This window comes from Lolium rigidum, chromosome 7, assembly GCF_022539505.1.
Source record: "Lolium rigidum isolate FL_2022 chromosome 7, APGP_CSIRO_Lrig_0.1, whole genome shotgun sequence".
Lineage (NCBI taxonomy): Eukaryota > Viridiplantae > Streptophyta > Magnoliopsida > Poales > Poaceae > Lolium > Lolium rigidum.
The window spans coordinates 121,833,960-121,855,684 of NC_061514.1; the positions used below are offsets into that span (position 1 = coordinate 121,833,960).

The window sequence follows — 21,725 nt, forward strand, 5'->3', positions numbered from 1 at the left end:
CTACAGTGTCTTGGAAGTGCTGGATGGGTCATGGGTGGATATATAGTCAGAGTAGTAGCATATGGATGCGACGGGATGATGCCAAGCCTGAAGTGCTGTTTTCCCTCGGTTTCTGCTCCCAAGGCCCCAGAGAAATGTCACGGCTTTGTCCTGTGCAGCGTGCGTTTTCCTTGTCCTGGCTCTTCTCTCCGTGCCCGGCCGTCCCACGCTGGCACTGACCGGTGGTGCGAGTGTGAACGTCGAACCTGAATATTCGTGTGCTCGCGTGCTTTCTATGATGAGATGATTTGGGACTTGAACATGTACACCGCCATGGTGTGTATCCACAGAGCGGTGCACGCTGCAACTGTGGGATTATTGAACATGGAGAGAGCGACTATAAGAAGAATCGTGGCGATAATAAGGTATCGTGTGTCAGAAACTCAATTCAGCTTATACGATCGCTCTACCATAAAAACATATTTTAAAGTGTTAAAAAAAATTGATAAAAAAATTTACATGTACATCTCCATAATGTATGGGTGTTCATAAGTTTCACAAAGAAATGATATTTTTTTGGAAAATGATTGCTTTCCCCCGGGGGTTGACGCGCTAGCAACCTCCTGTTCCCAGGTCGTTCGATCAAACGCATCGTGCGAACAGTAATCCTCCAGCATATCCCACGTGGAAGCAGCTCCACCACATCCTGGCGAGAAAAACGTGTGGAAGGCAACTACCTTATCTCTTCTCGCTCACAAAATCAACGCCGCCTGCTCGATGCGCCGTCGCACGCTACCATGGCCAGCGACATTGGACGAGTTCCTCCCCGCCGACGGCCACCGCACCCTCCCCGCCGACGGCCACCGCGCCACCCCCGTCGACGGCCACCGCGCCTTCCCGCTGCGTCGTGCTTCTCACCTCGCCGCCGGCCCGCCTCCCCGACCTCCTCCTCCAGCGGTCTCTCTGCCCTCGCCACCGGCCGCAGCCCCCGACCTCCTCCTCCTTCAGGCGCCGTGCCGCGTCCTCGTCGGAGCCCAGGCTCTGTCCTCGTCGGAGCCCAGGCAGAGCCTCCCCTGCGCGCGGCCGCGCTGCATCCTTGTCGGTGCCCGCGCCGAGCCTCCCGTGTGTCGGCCGCCTCCACCGGCCTGATCGTCTATGGTACAAACGGTGGGCGGCGCCGCTGCGACCACTAGCGAGTGTCCACCATAGTACATGCCGCCCGCCGGTAATGCTACATCCATTTGTCGGCGTATGCTACGTTCGGACGGCGGCGATGCTACCGAAGGCGGCGGCGTCTGCTACGTCCCGCCGGTGGTGTTGCTACCTCCGGTCGGCGGTCTGCCGCCGCAGCGGCGGGGACGCCCGCTACGTCCGACCGGCGGCGCTGCCGCAAACAACGGTGGCGCTCGCTCGTCCGGGACAGCGGGCGCTGCTACCAAACGCCGGAGGCTCTGCTGCAAGCGGCGGCGCCTGCTACATCCGGCCCTACCAAAGGCCGGCGGCTCTGCTGCAAGCGGCGGCGGCGCCTGCTACAAGTGGCAACGGTGTCCGCTACTTTCGTCGTGCTACCATCGTGGTCGACACTAGCGATGTTTCTCACCGGAGCCGGCCGACACGTGCGCTGCTACCTTGGGTGGCCGGAGTTGCTGCCTTGGCGGCGCTGCTACACGTCACTGAGGATTTGCAGCATATGAATAAAAATATTTTGCTACAATTTATTTGCGGTTTTGCTATAACTGTGTAATATGTTTGCTACGTGGTGTCCGGCGAGGTCTCCGGTGAGGGCTCCGGCGAGCCCAGCCTTTTTATTTTCTTTTCTAAACGAACCGTTTTTTGCTTCAGTCATTTGCTGCCGGGGGTGATTTTTTGCTGCCGGATATTTTTTTTTGCTACATGCAAATCTAACCGTCAAAATAGTTGATCCGACGGCTGGGGACCCGGGGGCTGGGAAATCAGATCCCCGGGGGACGCCCAGCAGTTTCCTATTTTTTTTAGTCTACGTGAAAAAAAGAGAAAATTTATCTTGTGTCAAGTCTTTGTTTAGCACTAAATTTTATCTTTAAGTCACACGACAAGATTTTTCATTAAACGACTTTGCGAGCGTGTAGCATATGAAAATGTACGTGCAAAATTTTTGTTTTAAATTTTTTGACATTTCAAAATGTGTCTAACATGCATCTTCAAATAAAGGAGCATACGCTCCCATGTGCCAAAACATCACTACCGTCGTGTGTGTCCCTCGCGTCGCCTACCTCCACGGGCGACCAAGAGAGAAACCCTAGCCGCCACCCCCTCTTTCCTTCGCCCTCACCTCGTCGCGGGACCCTGGCGCCTCCTGGTCATGGGGCAGCGGGAGGGGCGCGTAGCGCTCGGCGGCGATTTGGAGCAGTGGCAAGACCTAGTGTGGCTGCTTCTCCCGGCGGCGTGGCGTCACGGGGGCAACTGTATCAGCAAGGGGTGTTGATCGATCTGCAGCGCATGGACCTTGGGGCGGCGGCGTCCCCTCCGTTGGGGATGTTTGGCCAAGAGGCGGCTCATTGGGGCGGTGCCTAGAGCACATGTTCGTCCCAAGAGGTGCATGGCGACCAGAGCTTTCTGGCGTCGACGGCATTGGATGTGGGAGAGTCGTGGCCCTTTGGGCACGGCAGATCGGAGATGGCCCGGTGGAGTTGGGATGGCGCAGCCACCGGTGAAAGCCGCTTCCCAACTTCGGCCATGGCGGGCGATGGCGCAAACGCTCACAAATACGCACATACAGTCTCTCATATGAACGCACACACTGGCACACCCTACCTCTATGAGAAACCTCCAAGAGACTGAGTTCAAGAAATATTATCCAGTGGGTCTTGAGATTGACGAAGTACCATTGGCGTCTCAGTATCGACGGAAATGTCACCCCCCCCCCACTGAAAAGTATTCCGTTTTTATGAGACATCAAAGTATATTGACTCAGGGGTTTGAACTCTAGTGGGTTGTGAGTGTCACTGCCCTCCTAACCACACAACCACATGTTAGAGCATCCCCACTCGTTGGCGCTCCCCACGCCCAAATCCGGACGAAACTACCGCCGGATTGGACGAAATTAAGGCGTGGGGAGTACCGTATTTCCAGTCGTCCACCCGGAGTTCGGCGGATAGAGTTTAAATTCAAACAAATCGCCGTCCCGCGCTACAAGTACGGCCAGTTGATCGGCAAAAGGAGCAAAAGGATCAGCCACAGATCGGCGATCGGAGGGAAATTACACGGAGACAGGCTCGTCGGCAGTCCCGGCCGGCACGGCGGTGTCCGACGGACCTGTTTCCTCACATGCCGTGGCCGAAGCGGCTGCGGCGGGCGACGATGAAGCAGCGGCAGTGGACGTCGAAGCAGTCGCAGTCGACGAGGTAGATGGTGAGGTAGACGAGGTAGGAGCCGGCGGAGACGACGTAGTGGCTCGGAGGATGTCGTTGCGGTGGCCCTGGTACCAATTCCTCGTCTCCTCTTGCGTCAAGAACCCCGGGCACGCAGCGGCGGCGGTCATGAAGAACCCTGGGCTCGCAGCGGCGGCGGCGGAGCCGGAGGTGATCATCTCATGGATCTCCTCTTCGTTCGGCGCCGCCATCGCACCGAACGGGAGCGGCCCTCGTCGCAGGGCCGGCGAGGTGCCCTCGAACAGGCCGCCGCCGCCGAGGTCAAGCTCGGGCGGCGACGGTGTGGACTTGGACGGTTGGACGTAGGCGCCCTCTTGGACCACGGCAGTCGGCGACGGCGAGTACAGCGAAGGCGAGAAGGAAGACGGGGAACTTGTTGTACCTTGCGTCGGCCATTGGCCGGGAACATGCCGCCGCTATAGGCCATCGCCGATCGGCCTCGCTTGTTCGTCCTGGGCCGCCTCCGCCGCCCTCTTGGCGGCGGCTCTTTTCACCCTCTCCGCCCTGGCGCTTGTTTCCACCTCGCGCCGTTTCTCGTCCGCCGCCCACGCGGCGTTCGACATGCCCGGCGGCTTTGTCTTCTTCGCCCGCATCTTCCTCGCCGGCGCCTTCGGCGGCATTGTGGTGGACGAGAAGACGAGGAGGAGAGTGGTGGTGGACGAGAAGACGCCACCAGGAACTGGAGCTGGAAGACGAGGAGATTGGGGGAGTTCGGCGGGAGAGAATGGGGATATGCAAGCAAATTGGAGGGAATGGGGATATGCAAGCAAATTGGAGGGAAAATCGACAGGATTTAGTTTTCCAGTCGCCGACTACGCGGGTCCACACGCCGTTTCGCGCCAAAAGCTTTCGTCCGGAGTCCCCGAGCGCGCCCCGGGGGGCCGGGGGTGGCGTGGGCTCGCCGGATGGATGAAGGGCCAAATCCGGACGAAAACGAGGAACCGGGGGCGCGACTGGGCCGAATTTCGCCGTCCGGATGGAAAAAACGTCGCTCGGGGGCCTCGTCGGGGGGACGAGTGGAGATGCTCTTAGTTCTCATGGTGCCTAAGAGCATCTCCATTGGTGCCCCCAAATAGGCGCCGATAGGGGGCCAGCACTACCGTATCGAGGGCGCCGGCACGCCATCCTCCGTTTGGGGAACGGTTCCCACACCGGCGTCCCCAATACGGCGGCCCGATAGAATTTTTTAGCTAAAATAAATATTTTTTATTTTAGTTATATATTACAAATTTGTTACATTGCTACACTTGTAGCCTATTGGCCGTCTGGCGATGCGTTGGACAGCCTCGCCCGGTCAAATCCTAGCTTCTCGTACGCCACGCGCCGCCTGTCCAGGACTCTCGGTCGACTGAGAATTAGTCACACACATATTTTTTTGTGGTATGTATCATGCATCATTTGGTTTATGAATTGTCCACGGCTATTCTACAATGATGCACATATAAATTGTTGGTACCATCCGAATCAATTTTTCTATGATTAGAGATTAGCACACTCTCAACGAAAAATGTACACATCTAACATTAGGAGAAACTAGATTCATCATGAACCAAAGACAAGTTATGGGTTCTCCCAACACATAGGGAGGAGAGATAATACGAGAGTGTAGGACCGGTGATTTTCCTAGCGTACCCCGTGGAGACAGCCCTGCTTGAGCCTCTTCCCGTAGATCTCCTTGCCGGCCTCTCTCTCCCTTGTCGCCGAAGGCCATGGTGGCCGGGGAGCCTGGGCGGACGCAGAAAAAAAATTGAAGGGTGGGCATACTTCAATTTTTTTTTGCACTACACCTTATGCAATAAAAAAATGCCTAACAAATATTCTCTCCATTTCAAAAATTTGACAAATAAAAATTTAGAATGAAGGAAGTTGCAATAGTATTGAAAAAATTTCCACCTCTTCTTTTTAGAATTTAATCGACTCATCTAATTTTTTATCGTGTGACAAATAATTTATAGATGACAATCTACCAGAAATAAATTGAAAAGCATTGATGGATTTTTTTTTGGCAATAAGTGTCGATGGAATTGGTTTAGCTAAGGAAAGATAACACCTTGATTTATCCCGCTGGCTGCCTCCTCACACGTGTATGACTTGAAAAGGCGAAGAACCTAGGAGAAATTTTCAAATGAGGCCACGACCTTCGCGAAGATTCGGGCACTCTCTCTACGCCGCCACATGTGATGGTGGTTTTTCCCTGAGTTGTATTTTAAATTTTAGAGTACTCAGATTTATTTTTACTTTTGTAGTTTGATTACGCGCTAATTTGCTATACGATTCTTTAAAAACAAAAATAAGCTACCTATCTACAACTAGCTTGTGCCAATTGGTTCGGATGCATGCATGGAGGCTAGCAACGATGTTACACATGCACGTCATTCGCGCACGAAGCAAAAGCGATCCGCTGCGTGCTTCGCTCGTACGTACGGCCTACCTACGCATGTTAGACGTACAGCCTAGGACGTCCCTCCTGCGCGCCCCGGGACGAGTACGCCGGCGCGCCCCGAGCGAGCCAACGAAGTACATCCGCGCTTCCCGAGCCAGTCCGCGCGCGCTCCACAATCGAGCTACACCCCTGCACAATTACAGTTGCACACAACACACGAGTAGAGTTGAACATGCAGGTGAGTACAAGTACAGTCACATACACGAGAGGTGCAGTCGTGCACACGAGCAGGTACAGTCACGCACAACACATGAGTACAGTTGAACACAGGCGAGTACAAGTATAGTTGCGCACACGAGCAGATACAGTCGTGCACACGAGCAGGTACAGTCACGCACAACACACGAGTACAGTTGAACACACAGGCGAGTACAAGTATAGTCACGCACACGAGCAGGCAGTCGTGCACACGAGCAGGCAGTCGTGCACACGAGCATGTACAGTCACGCACAACATTGAACATACAGGCGAGTATAACTACAGTCACACACACGAGCAGGTACATGCGCGCATACGGATAGGTACAGTCGTGAACACGACCAAGTACTTGTACAGAAGTACAGTAACGCATTCGAGCAGGTACAGTCGCAAACACGAGTAAGTACAAGTACAGTCCCGCATACGGTCGAGTACAGTTAGCGAGTAAAGGAAAAAACTGCACCAAATACACTAAAACAAAATTACTTATCAGTTGAAACACGAGTACAGTTAGGTACACATGACGATGCGTACAATCATAATACTATTGGAAGTGCAACGAAAAAAGTATCTCCAAACCTATCAACATGGGATCTAGTTTTGAAGATCTCGACGCGAGGATCTCAAAAGTGAAAACGGTTCGTGATTTAGACTTACGGTTCTCAAGATATTTTATTTTGAAAAAACAAATCTACAAAAAAGGAAAAACTGACACAATCCAGCCTCCCATTTGCTTTCTCTCTCCTCCCTCATCCTCACCTTGCTTCCCCTTGTGACACGTGGCGAGTAGGGAGACCACTTTCCAGGGATTTTCTGGCATCACAGCGCGCCACTTGTCGCGTGCGGAGCGAGTTGCGTTCCCTTCGCGAAGGTCGGCCTTTTTCTAGAGTTTTCGATTGTCACCTCGCAGGCCCAGCTAGCTCTTCGCACGCGGTAACGGAGTCGTTGGCCCAGATTAGAGGTAGTCAACTTTCTCTGCAGAATTTGGGGTGGGCCACGGCCCACTCGATCCACCCTCTGGGTACGCCCATGCCGGGGAAGGGTGAGAGGGGGGTCGGGTTTCTAGTAGTTTTAGGTTTTCTCTTTGTTAGCTTCCTCCCCGCAAATAAAAAGGCGGACGGTTCCAGATCCATAGATACTCTCTTTCTCAAGCTTTCTTCCTCAACTGAGCAGCAACGAGACGGAAGGTAAGACTGAGAGGGTCGGTGTTTCTCGCTCCCAAATCCCTCTCTACTTCTTGCTGGAATAATTTTGATCTAGTGGAGTGCTACTCTCTCTACCCTCTTCTTTGTTTGGCCATGGTGGCTGAGAAGGAGAATCTCAGAGGGACTCTACTCCTGAGCTTGGTGGAGTTCTGGCCCAGTTCTAGTCATCTGCATCACCGAGGTGGTGCAAGGGCAAAGGGGGTGGTGGGTTCTTGTGCTCCACGGGAAGACTAAGTTGTTGCAACTGGCGGAGTTCATCAACGGCGATAAAGAGATGTCGTTGTTATCTTTGGTCGGAGAGACCACTCCGTGCCGTGGTGCTTTGTGCGCCCCGGGCTCTTCAATGTCCTAGCATGCGAGCCAAATAGGAGGCATTCATGCGTCTACGTTACGGTGTTCTTCAACGCGCTGATGCCAAGTGGTTTCGTCCTGGCGATGGCGCTGGCGGCCGTTGCGTGGAGCTCATTTTCCATACCGGTGGAGAGGATCAAGGACTTGATTGCTTTTTTCTGCGTTTCATCTAGGGTCCTTTATCCAATTAGCCAGGATTGTGTTGTCTTTTTGCTTTTCTGTAAGGTCCTGTGTGTAATCTTATACCCACCGGCGAACATTTAATGCAACATTGGGTCCTTCGCGAGTCGCGACCCTTCGTCTTGGGCGTGGGCTTGACGAGGAGGTCCTTTTAAGTGATGGCCCAAAAGGTACGGGGCTTGCCCTTTGAAAGAATTAAAGGTGTACATAATCTGGCTTCTAGCTTTAAAACACAAATACTTCCTTCGTTCCACGAAAATTGTCGAAAGTTGTCTGGAATTTGTTTAGATTCAGATATACCTAAACACTAAATAGCATCTAGATACACATAAATTTTGACAAACCTCATTTAAGATATATGCGCGCCATTTCATTAAAATAGAAAAGAGATACCGGTTACAGATACAATCCTGAAAAAGACACCACACCTCTAGGCCACCCAACGGTGGAAACACGACTCTAGGTCACACCTCTCTCCAACCCACGCCTACTAGAAAGCCAAATGCTCCATTCTTGAACAATATCATCAAGCACTCTACTGAAGACCCTCGCGTTCCGTTCTAGCCACATGGATCTGAGCACAAGCATGATGGCAGAGTTGACAACCTTGGTGTCATCAAGAGAGAGGTGGGCGATCGAGCCGGCCACCAGGTTGGTAGCAGATTGTCTGTACCCAACACGGAAAGGTCAGCCCGGCACGACAAAAAAACCTCCCACACGCTGTGAACGAAGGAGTATTGTAGTTTAAGGTGATCAGAGGTTTTTCCGGCGGAGTTGCACAACGGACACGCCACGTAAGATGGCAATCCGCGGTGTAACCTTTGATCTACCGTCCAGCATCTACGACGAAGAGCGAGGTATGCGTGGAACCTGAACTTGAAAGGCGTGAAGCAGTTTCACACCTATGCAGCACCGGGGAGAGCAGCGGTGTCGTGTAAGAACGCATGGTAGGCGGGCTTGGAAGTGAACCTGTCGTCTGCCGTCCACTTCCACACGAACTCGTCTGCACCATCGCTAAGGGAGACATTCCCCACCGCATCCCACAACTTGAGAAACTGGACCACAACGTCCACAGACAGCTCGCCCACGATGTCACGGACCCAGTTGTCGTGGGGCAGCCCTTCGCTCACCTTGCGACGATGGATGACGCAGGGACTAACAATCTTAAGGACCGCCGGCGCCATCACAGCCACAGACAAGCCAATGATCCAAGGGTCCTCCTAGAAGAGCAAGTTGGCGCATGGGCCAACCTTGATGGTCACCGAAGCGCGAAACATGGCCGTAGCGTCGGCACAGACACAGAGTAGGAGGCACCGAAAGACCGGATGTAGGGTCTATTTGGTTCCTAGCCATAATTTGCCGAGCCAAAGTGTGGTTAGCCACAAAAGCGTGGTTAAAATATTGAAGCTAAACTTTAGCAAAAGTTGGCAAAAAAAAGTTAAGTCCATGACAAATAAACTATACACGCAATAAAATGTGGCAAGCCAAAGTGTGGCAAAAATCATAGCAAATTGTGGCTAGGAATCAACATGCCCGGAGTGAACGACTTGGCCATTCACAGCAAACCACCGGCACCAGAACCATGCTGAATTTGCTATGAACATGTGAGATGTGACCACGTTGCACGACCGTAACCTGCTAAAAGTATTCAGCACAACACAGTTCAAGCAGCATTTTATTACGCATTCAAATGACAACGATTAACCTCCGGTCCCAATGCCGCATTTTATTACAAAGCTAGCGATATGTTACAGCACAGGCCACAACACACGACGGAACAAATTCAGTTACGCGTCGGAGTAGCTCGCCTGGCTGGAGAACCTGAAGACCATGTCGTGCTTGTACACATGGCCGGGCCTGACGATCGACGACGGGAACTCGGGGTGGTTCACGGCGTCAGGGTACGCCTGCGTCTCCAGGCACAGCGCGCCGTACTGCCTGTACACCTTGCCGTCTTTCCCCTTCTCGCTCGCGAGCCCGCCGGCGGTGTAGAACTGCACGCCGGGTTGGTTCGCCCACAGCTCGAACGCCCGCCCGGACTTTGGCTCCTGGACGCGCGCCACCTTCCGCATCGCGTTCTGCTTCCCGTCCACGGCGTAGTTGATGTCGTACCCGCTGCTGCCTCCCCGGAAGATCTCCAGGTGCGTGCCCACGGCCGTCGGCTTCCGGAAGTCGTACTTCGTGCCGGCCACAGGCACCACCTGGCCTGTCGGTATCATGGACCCGTCCACGGGTGTGTACTTGGATGCGAGCACCTGGAGCTTGTGCTTGAGGACGTTGCCGCTGCCGTGGCCAGCGAGGTTCCAGTACACGTGGTTTGCCAGGTTCACCGGCGTCGCCTTGTTCCTGGCCGTCGCATTCATGCGGATGCTCAGGTCGTATGGGCGGGAGAGCTGGTACTTCACGTACACGTCCAAGTCGCCTGGGAATCCTGCATGCCCCAGACAAGATCACACAACCAAAGAAACCCATGTCAGATCAACGGTATACGATTCGACGGTGGTACTACAGAAATGGCCACAACCAACATCACATCTGATCATATAAGCCTATGATGTTTTTGTGCTGCATATTATGAACATTGTCAATGTTTTTCTGTCTGTCACTAAAAGCTAGCACAGGATTAACATTGGACACATTCGGAGAGGGCCATTTGGGAATATGGCCCCCTTATCCCCTTTCGTTGTTCTAGAGATTCTATACCGTGGTCTGATAAAAAAAAATAGTCTGATAAATTTATCAAAGCACAAGAAATTGGCAGCATTCAACTTGGTTTACCTTGCTCTCCGTCGAAGCTGTGGTAGTAGAAGGTGACGTATGGGGAGTCACCATCGTGTACATGCTCCTTCACCGTCCAAATGACCTTGCCAAAGTTCCTGGGCCCTCCTAAACAAGCAGCAAGGAAATGATGGGGAGTAAACTTATCAATCTTACCGTAACGTGAGTCTATGCACTGGGTTTGTCGAAACAAAAAAAGGAACTGAAGCGAAGTCTGAATCATACCATGAAGCGTATTGTTTCCATCATTGGGGATGAGATGATAGGTTTTCCCATCTAGCACGAACTGCGCGTTCGCGATTCTGTTGGCTACGCGCCCAACCGTCGCTCCGAATGATGCAGATCCACTCTGACGAGGAGACAAGCAATAAAACACGTGAAGAATTTAGGTGTATTTGGATATTTGGATCATGCATGTAACATAATTAAAGCTGCATTGCATATTTCAGTATATATTATGTCTAGCCACAAACTTTCTCCTGCCTTTTTGCCTCTGCAATGTTTTGATTTTAGGAGAAACGGGGGGGGGGGGGGGGGTATGATGATGCAGTAGGATAAAAGAGAAGCTACGGAAAACAGTAGGATAACAATGCATATGTAATACTGATCCAAAACAGTGAAAATAGAGGGGCTCGAGATCTTACTGCATATTCAGCAACGGTGTCATACCCAAGAACAATATCAGCCAAGTTCCCTGCATAAGAGGTTCAAGATCTTAAGCAGCACGGGCTCCTGGAAGCAAGAAGAAGATCAGCCATACCTTTGCCATCAGGGACAATTGCAGACACAATGGCAGCTCCCTGGTTGGTGACCTTGATGGAGAAATCCCCATTCTTGTTCTTGAGCTCGTAGAAACCACCACTGGCCTTCCTTCTGGCATCGGTGCTGCCAGCTAGTGCAAGGCACAGCAGCAACGCAACAGGCAGCAGTGCAGCTCTGGCCATTGTTTACCTGGTGCACAGGGACGTTGCACAGCACTGCTAAGTACTAATGGCAGAGTGGTTTACTGGTTTGCACGTTGCAGATAGCAGAGAGAAGGGTATCAGCTATCAGCTATGGCTAGTTGGTCACTCCAGCTTGCCATCCATTGCTGGCCAAGTAGAAATTAAAGATTGCTAGCAGTACATCATGAACAAAAATAAAAAATAAAAATAGACGATTCAGATATCAGCAGATATGCTGATACTTCAGGCTGCCAGGGGATGCTGTCTTTATCGCCCTGCTTGTAGCTGTCGTTGCAGCTAATGGCATGGCAGTGACAGTGACAGTATCTCAGAACGATTTAACCCATTTCTCGTGCAGCAATCCAGACAGGAATAGTGGCAGGAAATTAATTTGATAAATCTGGCAGTAATCTCGAAATGTTGAGAATTCAGCTCGGTTCGGATTTAGAAGCGTCGTTTTTTCAAAGTAATGCACAAGTGGGTCGTTGCTCTTTTGGTGTTGACAGGGACGGCAAGGTGCTCCGTGACGTGCCTTGCGCACGTCAGAGAAGCCGAGTCCCCACTCCCCAGATCAGCAGTCCTACCACCAAATCGGGCAAGCACGGCGCCGCCAGGCGCCCTCGACCAAACCCATGTTTCTTCCCCAAAGGAGTAGGATCCTAAAACGAGTCATCTGCTGCCCCTAATCCAGTAATGAGTAATCCCCAAGATCCCGGTTGGCACCCACTCGCTGGTATACACTCTACAGGCGCTCAACCTCACCGACAAGCTCTACCACAGATCGGAATGGATGACGAAGATAGGGAAGGAAGGGGTAGACGAGCTTACCGGCGATAGTGCCGCCGTCGTAGGAGATGGTTGCCGGAAATGCGGTCGTTGCGGCGCCGTTCGCCTCTGGATCGCGCGATAGCGAGAGAAGTGTGCTCCGTTTTGTTGCGTTGTGTTCTGTTTTTGTAGGGGGAGAGGAGTGTTCTGGTTCGGGATATTTTATCTTGAGTAAACTGTACGGGCGGTCCCTATTCTTTTCCCGCACCTTCGCTTAAGTCCCTATTCTTTGAAATTGAACATCTAAGTCCTAAATCTTTCGTAAGTGATTCATGCGAGGTCCTAAATCGGTCTGACCAGTGTTGACCGGTGCCACATCTACATCGGGCCCAGGAGGCGTGCCAGCTGGACATACAATTTTGCAAAAAGATCCCCCGATTCTTCAATGAGCGCTTGGCCCCAAATTCGACGTCCAGAGCGCGCCGTGCTTGACATCGTCGTTCTCCCCGTTGCGGGAGGGTCTCCAACACCGTCGTTGAGTTTGTCTTCTTCAACTCCAGTGGGTCACTGCATCGCGTCGATCTCTGCGAGGAAGAGCACGCGGCTGGCATGCGCAGACCATAGACGCGCGGCGATGACCGCGTGCGCCCCTCCTGCTCCCTACTCATCCAGCCCAGCCCGACGCTCTCCAACGCGACATCGCGCCTAGGCTGCATCGACCTGCGCCAAGGGAGGCCAGGCCGCTGGCCGGCCGCCACCGCCAGGGGAGGACGGGCGAGTTCCCCGCGCCTGCCCGACCTGCGCTAGGGGAGGATGGGCCGCTGGCCGGCCACCGCCGCTACAGGAGGAAGGGGTCCTGCCGGCCGTCGAGCTGCCCGCTCCGACCGAACCTGCGCCAAGGGAGGCCGGGCCGCTGGCCGGCCGCCGCCTCCAGGGAAGGACAAGCGAGTTCCCCACACCGGCCGGACCTGCGCCAGGGGAGGACGGGCCACTGGCCGGCCACCGCCGCTAGGGGACGAGGGGGTCCTGCCGGCCGTCGAGCTGCCCGCTCCGACCGAACTTGCGCCAAGGGAGGACGGGCCGCTGGCCGGCCGCCGCCTCCAGGGGAGGACGGGCGAGTTCCCCACGCCGGCCAGACCTGCGCCAAGGGAGGACGGGCCGCTGGCCGGCCACCGCCGCTAGGGGAGGTGGGGGTCCTGCCGGCCGTCGAGCTGCCCGCTCCGACCGGACCTGCGCCAAGGGAGGTCGGGCCGCTGGCCGACCACCGCCACCAGGGGAGGAGGGGGTCCTGCCGGCCATCGAGCTGCCCGCTCCAACCAGACCTACGGCAGGGGAGGATGGGCCGCTGCACCATTCCCGGCCTTGGACTCATCGGCGAGCGGCACCCTCCTCCTTTTATTCTTTGAAAAAAATAGTACATAGGGAATATAACCTGTGGGGTCCTTTTAGCAATTATACACGTATGGACAGCTCCCCTTGTGGGCCCTACCATTGACGTGGCAATGGTCAAAGTGCCACGTAGACAGGTCAAAGTGGTCGGAGCAAAATAGGACCTCACATGAATCACTTACGAAAGGTTTAGGACTTAGATGTTCAGTTTCAAAGAATAGGGACTTAAGTGAAGGTGCGGGAAAAGAATAGGGACCGCCCATGCAGTTTACTCTTTTATCTTCCGCAGGTTGGTAGATTAGGAGGGAAATGGACCGGAATAGAATCCCTCGTGGCGATCGGCCGATCCCGTGCCAGCTCGGGAAGGTTTTAATTGGGGGACTGGGGCGCTACTGCTGCACTCGAAGGCGAGTAGACATGATCACCTCAAAAATAATAACTTGCCAAAATAAACTCGGTTTTATGAGAGAGAAAAACGTGAATTGCCGCCCTTGATGAAGGTTGTCAGTATCTAGATACTAGATAAGATCATTTTCTTTATCAGCGGTATCGTATCGTATCGTAAAATCGTATAGTACTAATCACGATACTATAAGATTTTATTTTAATTAAAATATATGTATATCAAAAATGTATCTCAAATATATTTTAAATTGGTCTTTAATTTGAATCTTCAGCATATTCTATGTCTTTCATAAACATGTAAATGATTTATTTAAATAATATAAATATAAGCAGGCTCATCCAATGCATGATACAAACATAATTAATTAGGAACCCGCAAAACAAAAGATTACGTATGCTTCACAATCGGTATAAACAAATAGCCCTGTTGATTGCTTTCTTCCACATAGAAACTCCTTTTTAAAACCATCTCGCCTAAACTTATTAATGTTGTATTGTTTAAATACTTAGTTAGCCCTGAGACTACAAAACAAATTTTACTTTAGGCTTACCAAACTGTTTTGTTCATATTTTTTTGCATAAGCATGGGATCGTATAGTATCGCTTTTGGCATGTATTGGGATACGAGTAAGATACTACGATACATCATGATACTGTCAAGCATCCTCTTAATGCAAATTAATCGATGTTCGAAATAATATTCCTGGATTCCAATGAATAAGCCTCTCAATTTTAAATGTATATCTTCGACCAAGAATTATGTCTTAACATATAAAGATTGTTGGTATAAAATTGAGGTTGTTACAAAGTGTGCTCTAATGTGAATCTGATAATACTAATTACTATACAATCAATATATTGTTATGTGGGTGGATCCTGGATGACTGCAATGTTTTTTTCACATGTGTGGGGACACCGGATGAAACCACTAAATGCTGCAAAAAGTATCTCGAGTCGCGGTACTCCCTCTATCTCAATACAACTTGTTCAAATTTTTCGTATCTCGACAAAGTTGAGCAAGTTATTGTGGGACGGAGGGAGTACCATTTTTTCTGTGTATGTAGCATCTATTATATACTAAAAGCACAATACGTAGGTCTAAAATAGAGACACTACGTTTATCCACATCATCATAATTCTTTTAAACCAGTAGATCTAAAATTTACGGTTAAGATCCACATCATCATAATTCTTTTAAACCAGTAGATCTAAAATTTACGGTTAAGATTTGGCAAAAAATTACGTAACTATTTTGTTGGCCCGAACTGTGTACGTGTCAAGAGAAGAAAAAAAATCCGTCGGCACATGGAGAGTCCATACATGTGCGTGCATGATCTGGCTAGAGATATACCAAAAAAAAAAACACATACGCTGAGCCAGGCACACATGCACCCTGATGGAGATATGCCAATTAAGGAAGAGAAACACGTGACGGCACTACATGGAAAGAGTTAAATGGAAAAAATATAAAGATCATACTAATTAACAAATTTGATCGCTGTATATTTTACCTACCGACATAAATATATCAATGTAATTTTGTACCTAAAGCATCAAATGTTGTACCAAAAAAAACTATATAAAAACGTTATAGTGGAGACTTAAATCATTGTACCTAACATAATAGTAGTTAAGCAATACTGTGATCTGCGCTGATTACAACATTTTATAAATAGAAGAAGGCAAAACATCCGACCATCAGTTTGATGGCCACTTTTCTAAAATGATATATTATACCGTTAGACTTTTATAACTTTTTTGAAGAAAAAATTAAGACATTTAATTTAATGGGTTAAATCTATTTACGCCCATCAAGTGCAATTTAGTGTTGTCTGCGCATCCGTTCAGGTCTAACCTTACCGAATTGTATTGTGACTATCACCAAGAGAAAAAATTAGTCGGGCAACTATCCATCATAATTGCTCCCGCTGCCATGGAAAAATCAGCTACCACCAATAAAAAATCAACAAAGAAAATCAATCATGCAACAATCCATCAGTATTCCTCCCGCCGTTGTGGGAAAATCAGCCTAGCAATGAATACCGCATGAGCTAGGATCGATTCATCGTATCAGCCTAGCATGATTCAACCTTCGACAGAGCGGTAGAAGTTCATTGTATTCCGTTAGGGGTGCTAATCATAAGGCATTATTCCCATTGACTCTGCGACCATGGAAATTGAAAGGCGATGGCTTGATTATGCTATTGACGAGCAAATCACTATTCACAGTTGTTCGGTGGCAAATCAATCGACATACGCTGAAAAGCTTTTCACACTACATGTAAAGTTAATGTCTCCGGACATTACATGGTTATAAAGAGCTGAAGTTCGGCACATTTAGAAATTATAAATTATGGCAATAAAATTAAGGTACATATGTACCTAAACACATTTCCATTTGAAGAGCTGATGTTTGGCGAACATGCAATATCATTTTTTTTGTTGAATATTAAGGTACATATTTCAAATAGATAGACCTTGATGATTTAGATGCACAAAATAGATATACTGAGTTAATTAACTTTCCATGCTCACCTATTTGAAGTTACTTTTTCCGACCGGATGTAAGAAAAAATACACTTTTATTGCATATCAATACAAATCATGATTCCAATATTCAGAAATTTAGCCCCGTGAAGTGTACCGATAGGAAGTTCACGTTGGGTAATATATCTCAGTTAGTTTAGCTCAGTGATTTGTCTGATCATTCTTTTGTTTTTGTTTGAATTGGCTTCCTCCTCTTGTCTTTTGGTTATATCTTTTACGTATATTTCAGTTCTGAAAATTCCTTGAATATTGAATTAAGCAGTCCTAGATTTCTTTGGTTGTGAGCAAGAAACTATTTTATTGAGCATTGAGTATAGCTCTATATACATATGCACTCTGATTTCTATTATGTTTCATAATACATCCCCACGAAGTGTAATGTCGAACATATCTATTTGGACTGCTTATTCAAAGATTTCTCATTTCTTCAATAAAAAAATGTGCAGTAGGTCTAGCACTCAAAATAATTTTACAAAAAGTCATAATTATTTTCATATGCATAGTTGCAATTGTTTAAATCTAAATGTCATCAATTTTTGAATGGGAATTTTTCCATTGGGAATATCAAAGTAAGGATGGCAAGATCTTGAGGTGAGAAATAGATAATCAATAGCATCAGTTTTTCTTTTTTGAGCAATCGATATTATAAGATTTTTCGTTCAAATGATTTGTAATTTTATTGTTTATTACTTAGTAATATAATCATATACATAGCTGTAAATTTTTTATCTTCAAGATATGTCCATATAGAATGTGTTGCGTATTTTGTAATATAGAATGTAATAGAAGAGGAAAATCAACATTTATAAATAAACAATAAATATTTCACATTAAAGATGGTACCCTCGCTTTTGCGAGGGCCACCTTGCTAGTTTTCATAAATGAAATAGCATTTTGCAGCAGTTCTCTCTAATTTTTTCTAAGCTTATGAATTGTAGCAAAAATGTTATACTCCCTTCAATATAAATTAATTATCGCTGATTTAGGCAAAACTTTGCCAAATCTGTCTAGATTAAGTGAAGGTGCGACATAATTTGTACCAGGGGTAATAACATTTTAAACTGCAGCAATGTAGCAAAAAGAAACAACACATTTCCATTTTTTTGTATCAAAACGTAAAAACTCGTGTATCCATTTGCAACAAAAAAAAAGTAATGCATTCAACGTTGGAGATATTCCTATATTGCATATGCACAAACATCACTGTAGCATTTTATCCGTGCTTAAACAACGAAAGCCATAGTCACTTATCACAGCCCGAAAGGCCTTTCGCGACCTAAAACATATCCCCAAAACAACTAACACCTAGCTCATCGTCTCTAAGCTCGCTGGTGATGAATTTAACTTGTCGGAGCCAGATCCGGCAACCCTGGAGTTATTCCTCTCACCACCCTAGCTAACAACGAACTGTTGCTTGCCATGTCGGGAGTGTAACCAAAAGAGTCGAGATCGATGCATCATCGCGCCTCTTTGTCAGGCACGTGGGATGAGCGGTGGCCGAGCAACCGAAAGTTGTGGGGGCCGAGTTGTGGCGGACCTCTCCTTTCCTCTTTGTGCGGTGAGCGCGCACCTAAGCATCACGAGTTGGCACAACCAATGGAGAAATCTAGGAGGGAGGGGCGGCGTCACATGTGTTGGTGGTCGGTTATTTTCCGGTGCGACACCGGCAAGCCACACGTGGTGGCCGGTCTCTAGTCCCGCTCTGTATAACATGAAGAGAAAAGGAAGGATCGAACAAACTGGTACTAGAGGGATAGGAGAAAAAGAGAGTTTATGTGGCTAGGGCTTCCGTCGCCTATGCCAATGCTATCGGTGGCTCGTCCCGCCTCCGATGTCTTTTAAGTTTTGTAGGTGTGGCGGAACTCGCTCTCTCGTCGGCGGGTGGGTTTCCATTTATTGTTTTAGGTTTCTCTTTTAATCGATATATGAATGCTAATGAAGTGATAAATTACATGTAAATCGATAAACAATGCGTGGAGTTTCACTAGCATAACATATCACACTTTTCAGCCGTTTAATTTTGGTAGTAGAAAATTCTTCAATGACAACACAGTTCTAGATGTTCTTACTTCACGGTCAAATTACAGCACGCTCCGGGCCCATTGCCACATTTCGATTTTAGCACATTGACCTTGTCACTTCCCAAAGTTAACAACATGCTACGGCACATGCCACAAGAACGCTAAAAAACTGACGGATCAATGAAGTCAAAGCACGCATCTTAGTAGAACTTGATATAAGTGCAATGACATCAGGACTTCAAATTTTCAAATCATGCATCCTAGTAGAACTCGAGCAATGACATCAGCACTTCAAATTTTCAAATATAAGTGCTGCCCTACCATATTTATTTTTTTAAAAAAATCAAATGTTTTAACTCTATAACCATTAACTAACGATTTGTCTTTATTGTCCATTTTATTCTACACAAGATATACAAAACCAGACCATATCTCAATGACAATTTTCACGATAAATGTTATCACCAGACAATTCATTATATCACCACCTGTCGTCGTGGTGAACGAGCAGATGCCATAGGATGGCTAAAGTTGGGGCCGAATGGACGTATGAGGATTCGGGGGAGGGTTTGCGATTAGATGGGAAGAACTTCCGGATGCTTTCCTCAAGAACACAACCAAAGGCCGGCATACAAGAAGAGAGACAAGAGGAAGAACTCTTTACTAGATCGCTTGCTTCATTAATCTCAACATGGTTACAAGCTCACGCACACAGATATCTCTCTGGTCTTGCTATGGATCGCGCCTGTAGGAGGCAGTACCCCCTCTCCTTATATAGGGGAGAGGGTGGCTTACACTGGAAGAAACCCTAATGGCATCTTTGACTAGACAAACTACTTTACAAAGCTACTTTAATCATAAATGACACCGGAGTCCTCTTTAATCAGGGGCGCTGACGTCCTCCGGCTTCTTTGACCGTCACCCTTCTCTTTATCGTCAGCCATTCGTCTAAAGTTACTTTGCTTAGCTCATCTTTGTCCTCTAGCTCTGAGGAGAATCTTTGACCAGTCCTGCCGACAGGCTCTCCTTTCCGGTATCTTCTTTACCGGGTTCCGGCATACCCCCTTGGGGATACCGGCCTAGCTTTGTTTTCCCAAATTCCTACCAGGCTTCCGGTAAGAACATTAAACCGGTATCTCGATGGCTCAAACCATCCGGTTTGGCATACCGGGGGTTATCCCCCCAACATTAGTCCCCGAAGCTGGTATAGCCTGGAGGATTCTATCCTACAGACCATGCCAGGTTCTCATTTCCTTAGGATACCGGTTTAACTACTCATGTCTTGAGCTTAGTTCCGGCACCTTTACCCTTGTTCTTTCTCTTCTCTTTGCAAGGCTCGTTCCGGCATCTCTTTTTTCCGGTATCATGTGTCTTTACTGCTTCCTCGGCGAAGTCGAGAATATCTCGGGCCCCGCGCCTGACAGAGACATGCGCACTGTGGATCGTCGCGCCAGTGTCAGTTGTCATATCGCTTCGACTCCCGCGCGCTCATTTAATGCAACGCAGCGGATCCCACTACCTCTTCGGGATCCCGTGTGCGCATCCGTGTGGCTCCCATTTTCTCGCGTGTATCCTCTCGCCACGTGGCGGCCCAAGGCGCGAACCGTCGTGGGCCGCGAGGCGAACCGTCGCGGCCCAGCGGTTTCCTGCCCACCTTCTCTCTCCTTTATAAACAGAACCGCCCCTTCTTCTTCGTCTTCTTCGCATTCTCCCCCTTCGCGCACAGAGCTTCACGCCTTTGCGCCTCCGCCGCTCTCCGTCCGCCGTCGCTCCTTCAAGCTCCGGCGCCCGGCGAACTCACGCCGTGCCTCCGCCGGACTTCGCTGCGCCGGAGATCTTCGGCCGTGACTTCGTTGCTCCCGCCGCATTCGTGCTTCTTCGCAGGCCTCTCCGCCTCGCCGTCGACGGCGCTCCCCGGCGACCGCAGGTCCTGCTCCGCCGCCAGACAAACACTTCCCACTCGCGACTCCGCTGCTTAAGGTTGGTACCAATCTCGTTTTACTCGTCCTCTGCTTGCTTTCCAGATCTGGGTTTTTAGTGTTCTTATTTCCTCTTTTTCTTTGGTTTTCTTCTTACTCGTAGATCTTCACGCGGGGTCCAAGTCTGGGATTCTTGTTTTTTCGCCTCCCCTTGCAATGTCTGACGAGGAATCCTCCTCTGCATCTTCTTCTTCCCTTTCTCTCAAGCGCCGTAGACCATCTCCCGGCGAGTCCACGGCTTCTGATCCGATGGAGATCGATTCCGGCAATCAGCAGGAATCCGGTAGCCATCAAGAGTCCGGCGGCCACCTAGAGTCCGGTAGCTTTAGCCAAGCATCCGGTAGCCCATCCTCTAGCAGCTCTAGCCAATCTTCCGGCGAGGAGCCTTCCCCAATCACCCGCGGAGCCTAGATGGGCTCCAACGTTACCGAGTTTGAGATCGATTGGTTGTACCGGTCTCGCCGGATTCCGGAAGGTGTCACTTGCCGGATTCCGGGTGACGAAATCGAACCGGATCCTGAAGATGACGAATATGTCGTCTTTCTTGCTCACTTTGAGCGTCGCTTCGGCCTTCCTGCCTCCTCTTTCTTTCGTGCGTTCTTAGACTTTTACAAACTCCAACCTCACCACCTTCCTGGCAACGCCATCTTCTACCTCTCTTGCTACGCCACCTTTATGGAGGCTTATATCGGCATTCGTCCCACTCGTGAGACGTTCGCCCGCTTTTTTGCTCTTCGGATCAATTCCGTTCAGGGCAAGGATATCCCCAAGCCCAAGCCGCCCGTGGAGTGCGGCTCTTGCATAGTTGGCTCCCGGCAAGGGAGCCCTTTTCTTAAGTTTTCCGGCCTCGAATCCTGCCGGCTGTGGCAAGGGACTTTCTTCTACGTGAAGAACAGCGGCCGTGCCAACCTCATCGATCTTCCTCCTTTTCAAGCGGGGCCTCCTAGCAGGACCAACTGGGGCTACAACCCGATAAGCGATCACGTCGAAACCAGCCGGGTGGTGCGCTTCTTGGCCTCCTTGAAGAAGGAGACCAACATCTGCTCGGATGACATCATCCGCACGTTTATTTCGCGTCGGGTGCTTCCTCTGCAACGCCGCGTGCATAGGATGAGCGAGATGTACGGCCCA

General features: G+C 49.6%; 1 protein-coding gene across 1 annotated transcript; it reads right to left on the minus strand.

The window, feature by feature from the left end:
- Nucleotides 1–9,477: 9,477 nt before the first annotated feature.
- Nucleotides 9,478–11,488, minus strand: LOC124678769 (galactose mutarotase-like). The gene is made up of 5 exons (XM_047214627.1): nt 11,305–11,488; nt 11,189–11,238; nt 10,770–10,893; nt 10,545–10,652; nt 9,478–10,197 (listed from the first exon to the last, which is right to left on the minus strand). Exons 1-5 carry the CDS (start codon nt 11,486–11,488, stop codon nt 9,554–9,556), a joined length of 1,110 nt encoding a protein of 369 aa, XP_047070583.1. The 3' UTR covers nt 9,478–9,553.
- Nucleotides 11,489–21,725: the final 10,237 nt, after the last annotated feature.